Genomic DNA, 10,663 nt, shown 5'->3' on the forward strand with positions numbered 1-10,663 from the left:
CTGTTTTTCCTTTACTTGGTTCTCTCTCTCTCTCTCTCTCTCTCTCTCTGTCCGGTTAATCATTACCATTTGGTGGGGGAGGGTTGTATTTATCAATGTTCAACTGAATGTCAGGCTGAATATGCAGAATTTCAAACGTTGGTTGATGGGTGTGTGTGTGTGTGTGTGTGTGTGTGTGTGTGTGTGTGTGTGTGTGTGTGTGTGGGAGGATGGAGATGAATAGAACAGTGTTCCTAAGTGGGGCACCAGGAGTGTGACAGCTTGGATTGATTCATTGCTTTCCACATTGGAGACCCACTGGTACTCTGAGACGCACACACGTACACAGAGCCCTAAACCCCCCAAACCCTTAACACTAAACCACATTGTGACACTAAACTCTGATATCATCACTGAGCACACGGGCAGGGTCTGGGTGAAGGGCCGGGGACATTCCTTACCATGGCTGAACCATTCTGAAGTGTTCCTGGATTGCGAGGTTGAGCCACCGTAAGCGTCGTGTTCACAGACGAGTGAGTGATTTATGGGTTTGCAGACTGGAGCTGCTCTGGATGCCTCAGCACTTGAGATGCTAAGAGCCCTCTGGGCCACCATACAGGCGTGGCACCCCATTACATTGCTCCCAGCGTCCAGGAGTGGAGGACTCGGGTATGCGCGAGTGTTAAAGAGACCAGACGAGGAGCTGAGTGTTTCTGCTCCTGCAGGAGAACACGCACCCATCCCCTCTGTGTGCAAAACGAGTGCGTTTCAATCTGCAATGAAAATGAGATTTGTCTCCTTTGGTTACAGTGATTCATTGTGGATGGCTGAATGAGAGAGAGAAGAGGCTTACCTGATGTGTGTGTGTGGGGGGGGGTGTGATGAATTCAGCCTGTCCTCCCAGGCCCAGATGGGTCGTGATATTAGCAGGCAGTGTTCTCCGCCCCGTACACACATGCACCCCACACACTCCCCCCTCACCCAGTCCTTCCACACAAGACAAATGGGGCCTCCAGCATTGCCCATCTGGCCACCGCTGAATTTCACGCTCAGCTTAAAACAATACAGCAGGTTCCTGAGCTGCTCTGTGTGTAATTGAATCTGTCTTCAGTTTTTAAGCGAAAACTCTGTCTGCCCCACTCATCCTCCCACACTTCCTCAAGAAGAGACCCTGTGTGGGTTTATGTCCTCACATGCAGCTGCGCATCCCAGTTAGCTCAGCGTTAGCTCAGTTAGCTCAACGTTGGCTCAGAGTTGGCTCAGAGTTGGCTCAGTTTACCTCTGTGATGGCTCAGTTACACCACTCTTAGTGCAGTTCAAAACAGCTGCTTTACTCCCTGGCAGACGCCACGCTTGTGTTTATGATAGCAAGGCTCTGGCGTTAAACACACTGCCTGCTAACGCCCTCCATCCAAACTCTTAGACACAATAATTTCTTGCCCACTGTGCCTTCACTGTATGTGTGTTTGTGTGTGTGAATGTCTGCAGCTGCACCAGAGAGACAGATTAAACCCCTCTGTATTACCCAGGGGAAGTAAAGAATAAATCACCACCTGATAAACGTTCATGGTGGTGGTGTGTAGGGTTGGGCTTTATTGGGGAGGAGGAGGGTCCAGTCAGGACAGGCCTGACCAGCAGAAGACCGGTTGAGATTTACAGAGCTGTTAAAGGGACCAGCTTGCGCACTCACTCCCCTGGCTGCTTTATAAGCAAGCACGCTAATCAAAGCTAAATGCTTTTTTACAAGCTGCCCACCAATAAGAGATTTTAAAGCTTTATGGTCTCTGCTCTGATGGCAGGCCAGCAAGTGGCCACCCAGCCGCCCATCTGTCTGTCAGGCGTGCTGGATGGCACTTGCTCTCTCTTTGGCTTTACACACGGTCAAGCACTAAGCTATGGACACCACTGACAAACACTTTTTTCCTTTGAGGTTTATTGTTATTAAACTTATAATTGGATGATTATTTATTATTATTATTATTATTAGCTCAAAAAATTTTTAATAGATGTGTACCACATTGACATACCGACCAGTTTTCCTCCACTGCGTGACCCAGACGTTTTCTCAGTCGTTGCATTGCCCTGGCATGTGAACTGCTCTCCTGCCCCCACTTGGCATTATGGGAGCTGGAGTTCATAAACGACGTCCCCTCCTTTTTAATGACTCTTTCCTGATTTACAGCATGCTCTCTGAGAGGCTAGCGTGCACGCTCGTATGGCCGACGCGGCGGCGTAATAAATGCTGTTAGCGGGCCCAGTGCTAATCGCAGGGAGTGGGCCGGAGAGAAGGGTGGCGTGGGGGTGGATCGATGCCCTCGATCAGCGTACCGTCTGGTCGGGAAATGAGAGGATCGCCATAAACGCCTCACCCAGCTCCTCACGACACAGCCAATGGCAGCCATATTGATTTAGTTATTGCGAGTTGATGCGCTGTGGACAGTGTTAAATGTACATTCACCACACCTCACATCTTCATCTGGACATCGTTAGTGAGGACACACAACGAAGAGGAGGAAGATCTGGGCAGTGGACTCTGAGTCCTGACTCTGAGTCAGATATTATGGAAATCTCCAAAAACCCTTCACAAAAAGCCTTGTTGATTACAATTTAAAAATCTCTATTAAAACCGTTTGAATTTATTTTGTAAGAATGTTTTGGCCTGTTTCGGACTGCAGTACATCTGAGTCACTGTCCCCGTCCCCCCACAGGATCACAGAGGACTCTGCGGGAACCACAATGGATGCGCTGAAGGCCCGTATCCGTGAGCTGGAGAAACAGATCCTCCGTGGGGACAGATACAAGTGTCTCATCTGCATGGTAAGAGCACTTGCGTAGCCACTAGCCTGCTACCATCGCGACGCTCGCTCCCTGCGCTAGCTTAGCAAACGTGGGATGTCCTGACCAACGGACACGTGGCCGGCGGACGCGCGTTTTGTGGTGGTGTTCGGGCTCACGTGGTGAACATTCACCTGTTGAGAGAATCTCGCTGATGTCATCAGTAGTGAGACTCAGAAAGCTGAGTAGATCCAGCGCTGTGTCCAGATTCTGCCATTTCTATATTTTGCGGTAGGAATTCGCTCTTCTGTTTTGTGGCTTCGTTTAGTGGCCCTGTTCTGTTTGTGTGGCTGTTGAGTTTTCAGCTCTGAACCACGAGGACACGCTGTGAACTAAAGCAACCAGTCAGGGTTCTTCTTCTACAGGCTGACCTTACGTGGGCAGATACACCACCACCGTTAGAGTTTTACAGGCCAGGTTTAGGGGTCTTCACTCTGATACTCACAGCTTTGCTGGCCTTCACCAGTGTAGCTCTACTGCCACCTGCTGTTCAAGTTGGCTACTGCTGGCCTCGCAATACTATAGCTTGCTTTTCTAATAAAGAATACACGTGGGCCTACAGGTCCAGTGTGAGTTTCTCCACAAAGCGCAACAGAAGCTGTCTCTGCCGCTGGTGCCCCGCCCCTCCTGTGTGTGGCGTGGCCGGTGTGCACATGTTCGCGTTGTGTTGTGTTGCGTGCGCTTTGCGACGGGCGCGCTCTCGTTCTCAGCGGCGCTCTCGCGTGTCCCTCCCCGCAGGGGAAGCGCTTCCCAGCAGGGCCGGACAGCGCAAGCGGGGGCGTGGCCAGGCGCGGGGGCCCAGAGGCTCCGCCCCCGGGCTCCGGCTGCCGTTTGTACGGAGGCTTCTTCCCGGGCAGCGGTGGGACTAGCAGACTGCTGCCCCTCCGTAGGGTAAGGGATCACTGTGCCCCGCCCCCAATCCACCCATGCCCCTGGCTCCGCCCCTGGCTCCGCCCCATGGCCTCGCCCCACCACGACCTACTCAAGCACGCACGTACATGCACGCACACACACCCTTCCTGTAGCATCCCCTCACTGCTTGCCTGTCCCACATGCTGTCTCTCTCCGCTGTTCCGTTTGGGTGTGTCCCTATCACTGGGCGGGTCCTCACTGGGGCTTTGTGTTGAATGGTGTTTCTGACTGATGTTTTGGGTCTGGTGTCTTATCACTGCTCTCTCTCTCTCTCTCTCTCTCTCTCTCTCTCTCAGGACTCGTACACTGCTCCCCTCACCTCCATCCAGTGTTGGCATGTCCACTGTGAAGAGTGTTGGCTTCGGACCCTGGTGAGAACACCACCCTCCTGAAACCCAGCTGGTCTCCTAGCAACGGCATGGAACACTTGTCCATCACACGTTCCTCTCACCTGCTGGGACAACGTCTGTTGGGTGGGGTCAGGCCCTTGGAAGGGTGATGACCGTCTGTGATGACCATCGCTGTACTCTAGTTTTAGCCGATTGAATCAGCGTGGGCGGTCCACCATGAGGGAGTTTTCTGATTGGCTAGAAATGAAATGATGAGATAATGTGGAGTTTGTCATCACGCTGTTGCTTGGCTAATATTATATGTTGTTACATGGAAAGTAGTTTTGTTGTGCTAACTATCTAACATTTGTCATTACCGTGACGTTACTGTATGCAATTTAATGGAAGGAAGGAGCTGAAAAAAGTGGTAGTTACTCAGAACTGTGTCTCCGTTAGAACTCAGTATCCTGGTTAGAACTCAGTATCCTGGTTAGAACTCAGTATCCTGGTTAGAACTCAGTATCCTGGTTAGAACTGTGTCTCCGTTAGAACTCAGTATCCTGGTTAGAACTCAGTATCCTGGTTAGAACTCAGTATCCTGGTTAGAACTGTGTCTCCGTTAGAACTCAGTATCCTGGTTAGAACTCAGTATCCTGGTTAGAACTGTGTCTCCGTTAGAACTCAGTATCCTGGTTAGAACTCAGTATCCTGGTTAGAACTCAGTATCCTGGTTAGAACTGTGTCTCCGTTAGAACTCAGTATCCTGGTTAGAACTCAGTATCCTGGTTAGAACTCAGTATCCTGGTTAGAACTCAGTATCCTGGTTAGAACTGTGTCTCCGTTAGAACTCAGTATCCTGGTTAGAACTCAGTATCCTGGTTAGAACTGTGTCTCCGTTAGAACTCAGTATCCTGGTTAGAACTCAGTATCCTGGTTAGAACTCAGTATCCTGGTTAGAACTGTGTCTCCGTTAGAACTCAGTATCCTGGTTAGAACTCAGTATCCTGGTTAGAACTCAGTATCCTGGTTAGAACTGTGTCTCCGTTAGAACTCAGTATCCTGGTTAGAACTCAGTATCCTGGTTAGAACTCAGTATCCTGGTTAGAACTGTGTCTCCGTTAGAACTCAGTATCCTGGTTAGAACTCAGTATCCTGGTTAGAACTCAGTATCCTGGTTAGAACTCAGTATCCTGGTTAGAACTCAGTATCCTGGTTAGAACTGTGTCTCCGTTAGAACTCAGTATCCTGGTTAGAACTCAGTATCCTGGTTAGAACTCAGTATCCTGGTTAGAACTGTGTCTCCGTTAGAACTCAGTATCCTGGTTAGAACTCAGTATCCTGGTTAGAACTCAGTATCCTGGTTAGAACTCAGTATCCTGGTTAGAACTCAGTACATTCGCTAGAAGAAACCCGTGCCTCAGGAAGCAGCCGTTTCACTGAGATTTTCTTTGCCAGACTCGGTGACTGTGGCTTCTCAGCCACAGTCTGTTGGGTTCTTCAGTGTCTCTGACCTTCAGTGAGTCTGCTGATGGCTCTCACTGCTAATGTTCAGCTGTGTACACTATCTTATACACACACACACATACACACACACGCTTATACACACACACACACACACGCTTATACACACACACGCACACACACACGCATACACACACACGCACACACACACGCTTATACACACGCACGCACACACACACACACGCTTATACACACACATACACACACACGCTTATACACACACACACACGCTTATACACACACACACACGCTTATACACACACACACACACACACACGCTTATACACACACACGCACACACACGCTTATACACACACACACACACACACGCTTATACACACACACGCATACACACACACGCACACACACACGCTTATACACACACACACGCACACGCACGCACACACACACACACGCTTATACACACGCACGCACACACACACACACACGCTTATACACACACGCACACACATACACACACACACGCTTATACACACACGCACACACATACACACACACACGCTTATACACACACACGCACACACATACACACACACGCTTATACACACACACACACGCTTATACACACACACACACGCTTATACACACACACGCACACACATACACACACACGCTTATACACACACACGCACACACACACACACGCTTATACACACACACGCACACACACACACACGCTTATACGCACGCACACACACACACACGCTTATACACACGCGCACGCACACACACACACGCGCACGCACACACACACACGCTTATACACACGCACACACACACACGCTTATACACACACGCACACACATACACACACACACGCTTATACACACACACGCACACATACACACACACGCTTATACACACACACGCTTATACACACACACACACGCTTATACACACACACGCTTATACACACACACACACACGCTTATACACACACGCTTATACACACACACACACACGCTTATACACACACACGCATACACACACACGCTTATACACACACACGCACACACACACACACGCATACACACACACGCTTATACACACACACACACACACACGCTTATACACACACACGCACACACATACACACACACGCTTATACACACACACGCTTATACACTCACACGCGCTTATACACACACACGCGCTTATACACACACACACACACATGCATACACACACACGCTTATACGCGCACACACACACGCTTATACACACACACGCTTATACACACGCACACACACACACACGCTTATATACACACACAAGCACGCACACATACACACACACACGCATACACACACACACGCATACACACACACGCTTATACACGCACACACACACAAGCACGCACGCACACACACACAAGCACGCACGCACGCACACATACACACACACACACACACACACGCATACACACACACAAGCACGCACGCACGCACACATACACACACACACAAGCACTAACGCACGCACGCACACACACATACACACACACACGCGCACACACACACACACATCCCTGCCTCCTCTATGCTCTAAGCTGGTTTGGACTGCTCCCCTTGGGGCAGGATCTGGTCCTGTTGTGCTGCTTTATAAGGAAGTAGTTAATAAAGTCTCACCGTGCCCTGGTCCTTCTGTTAAATCATCTTACACAAAACGCTGACCAAGGCAAAGACCAGAGGGATCAGAGGGGTGTGCGTGTGTGTGCGCGCAGGATTTAAACCGTTTCCTGAAGATGGCACTAAAGAAGCATTTTGTAGCTCCTTCCCAGAAAGTCAACACAACTGGGTTTGTTCTAGCTCCGCCCACACAAGGCCAGCAGGCCACGCCCTGCAAACACCCATTAAACTCCACTTATCTCCATGGCAGAACACGGAGCAGAGATCCAGGTTTCGATAGGCAGAGACTCTGGTACAGGTAGAGCAGTCTGAGTCTGGCGGTCACACAAGCACATCTAATATGACTGAAGTGGGTGTAGACCGAGCCTCAGCTATCCTGACGGAGTCTTTTACTGTGAGACCGGCTCAGCATCTCAGAGCACTGGATCTGTGTGAGAGGTTACGTGGATGTCAGAGCTGAGGTGCAGATCCTCTTTACACACCTGCGTGAGGGTCAGCGTATGAGCCAGACACTCACCTGCGTTTGCTCCTGTCTGGGACGCACTCCTGCTCTCCCCAATCTATAAACTTCTCCCGTGTCTGGGATCTCGATAAACACTCCTCAGAGCCTTCAGTGGTGGGTCTGTGTGTGTGTGTGTGTGTGTGTGTGTGTGTGTGTGTGTGTGTGTGTGTGTGTGTGTGTGTGTGCGCGCGGTGGTAATAGACATTCCTCACACTTGTGCCATTCCTCACACTGTACAGACAGTCCTGTGTATTCCTGGTAGCAGCACATAACAGCTGTCATCTGGTCTGACTGGGAAAGTCTGACACTTCACCTCTACTGGTCTGAGTAGTGCGCTTCAGTCTCCTACATCACTCTTAATGAGTGTGTGTGTGTGTGTGTTTATGGGGAAAGGTCCAGGTTCTGACTGCCAGGCTGGGCTGTATGCAGACCACACACACACACACACTATATTATACAAAACTGTGAAGTCATTCACATGATTAGCCACTTTTCATGGCGGTCTTGTACACACAGCTCACGGACAGCACACACCGACGGTACACCGCTCTCAGACGTTACGCAACACTCACAGAGCAGAACAGCTTACAGATGGTGTGCACCACTCACAGACTAAAACAGCTCACAGACAGCAGAACAGCTCACAGATGGTGTGCACAGCTCACAGACTAAAACAGCTCACAGACAGTAGAACAGCTCACAGACAGTAGAACAGCTCACAGATGGCACACACCGCTCACGCTCTCGTGTTCCCTCTTCCAACAGGGAAACAAGAAGCTCTGTCCACAGTGTAACACCATCACGTCTCCCGGGGACCTCCGGCGGGTTTACCTGTGAGCACGCCGTCCTGCCTCCATCCTTCACGTCTCCGTTTCACTCTGGTGGATTTCAGTCGCCCCCGGCCCCGCCCCCGGCCCCGCCCCCTCCGACACAGCTGAGCTCTCCTGCCTCACTTGGACTGGCGAGGACTTCGTCCCAGACTTCACGGCGAAACATCTCAGCGAAGACCTCGTGTCTCCACAGCTGGCTTGCGATGTCGCCCCCTTCTGGCTGACTAAGCGTGGTGCGGGTCCAAACCACCACCCGCCTGCCTGAGGCTCTTCCTCGCTGTGATGGAGCTCCCTCCACCTGCTTGACTGCTGTTGTCACGTGTGAGCACATGTGTGCGGGACCCCCCCCAACCCCCCACCCCCCACAGGCACTCAATAATAAACAAATAGTTAACAGTACTGGTTAATGGCTCCGCCCCCTTTTTTAACAGTACTAGTTAATGGCCCCGCCCTTTTTTTAACAGTACTAGTTAACGGCCCCGCCCCTTTGACTTTAGCTGTGTCTCGGTATTTTTGAGTTTTAACCCTTTCCTTCTCTTTGTGGTGTTCTAGTGAATTCAGCCAAATTCAGTGGACCAGTGCAAACACACAAATGTATTATAGTCTATGTATGTTTACAGTGTTGTGAATAAATGACAGAGAAACACACTTGTACACACACACACACACACACACACACACACACACACACACACACAGGAGGCACGCAGGTGACAACACATAGACATACTCGCAGAAGTATATATTGATGAAGTTTTAGTTGGGGTGGGTTTGGGAGGGGGGCTGTGTTTCAACCCTTGTGTAAAAGAAATCCCTCTGTATTTTTAAACATGTTGTCTTGAGGTTCAAGTTGTATTTCATTGTACAGGAAGAAATGTAAGTAATAATATTAATAATGAACTACTCAAGCTAGGCTTTAAAGAGTTAGACTGGACTTTTCCAATATACAGTATAAACTGTAGATTCAGATCTGACGCAGGGAGAGTGTGTTGCTCACCTGTTTTTGAGAGAACCAGAAAGACTGGTAATACTTTCAGTGATGAAACTCTCAGAGGATTCAAATGGCTTGTTATTACTTCATATTGGTGTAAGATTGGTACATGCTGACCCCAGACCAGGTGTAATTCTCTTCTTCCGCTCAGATGTGGACTCGTGTGAATGTGAGAAATTGAATCGCTTTGACCGCCCTCCTTTCAGGGACACGTTCGGCTTGTTTCGGTCCCACACTGAAGATAATTGCTTTATTTTTCATTTTTGTTTTAAATTTGTTTTGGTCTGGTTTTCTTCCTGCAAGAGGACGGGTCAGTCAGGACCGGCGCGCTCCTCGGGCGTCCCACCTCCACGCGCTCCAGGAGTCACATGGTGTGCTTTTGTATTTGTAAAATTGTATTCTGTGATTTTTCTGTATTGATGTAAGCAAAAAAAAAAAAAAAAAAAAAAAAAAAGCGGAAAAAAGGAATTGCAGGAAGGAAAGACGTGATCCCAGTGCCACAATAAAGGTGAAGTGCTGTTTGGTTAGAACTTCATATACATGTTCTCTTCTTTTGCTCTGTTAGCGGAGAGCACAGCATCCGTCCTGCTCTGCTGCAGCTCTGTAAATATCCCCAGCTGTGAGATGCTGGCAGGTTGACAACCATGACAGGAAGTGAGCACGCTTCCTAAAGACAGCGGGGTTCTTAACGAGCCTCTTGTGGAGCCTAAAGGACATCCCGCCCTTCTCCTGTCTCCTTTCAAATCCTGATGCAAAAAAAATAATTCAGCCCCAGAAATGGAAAATTGCACAAAATGATTGTGTGACCTGATGTGTCTTGTATAATTCTTGAGAAAATGGTACGTGTCTTACCCGTTTGTAAAATTTGACAGTAATTAAATGATTATACATCTGAACCAGCCATCCTGTACGTGCTCATTCCCAGATCCATGCGTTCACAGGTGCCTTTAACCTTAAGGGGTTTTGCTCCGATTTCAGGTCCACAAAACAGTTTTAGCATGACTACTAATAAAGGGCGGGGAAGAGTTTGCTGTCCGCATCATACTGATATCGCAGGAGTTCTTTCATTCTCTTTCTGGTTGTGAGTTTTCCTTTACAGATTATAATTACAGATC

At 49.3% G+C, this 10,663-nt stretch overlaps 1 protein-coding gene across 8 annotated transcripts in view; it reads left to right on the forward strand.

Annotated features, from left to right (window-relative positions):
* The window catches only part of rnf220a (ring finger protein 220a), a 140,891-nt gene extending 130,447 nt beyond the window's left edge, over positions 1 to 10,444 (forward strand). For 4 of the 8 annotated variants that reach the window (XM_035536277.2, XM_035536278.2, XM_035536279.2 and 1 more), the window contains 3 exons: positions 2,688 to 2,796; positions 4,023 to 4,097; positions 8,493 to 8,712. In XM_035536277.2, coding sequence (XP_035392170.1) covers positions 2,688 to 2,796; positions 4,023 to 4,097; positions 8,493 to 8,564 — 256 coding nt within the window. In that variant the 3' untranslated portion in view covers positions 8,565 to 8,712. The other 4 variants (XM_035536275.2, XM_035536276.2, XM_081703270.1 and 1 more) reach the window with 3 other exon arrangements.
* Positions 10,445 to 10,663: the final 219 nt, after the last annotated feature.

This window comes from Electrophorus electricus, chromosome 20, assembly GCF_041902795.1.
Source record: "Electrophorus electricus isolate QZ-2024a chromosome 20, ASM4190279v1, whole genome shotgun sequence".
Taxonomy (NCBI): Eukaryota; Metazoa; Chordata; class Actinopteri; order Gymnotiformes; family Gymnotidae; genus Electrophorus; species Electrophorus electricus.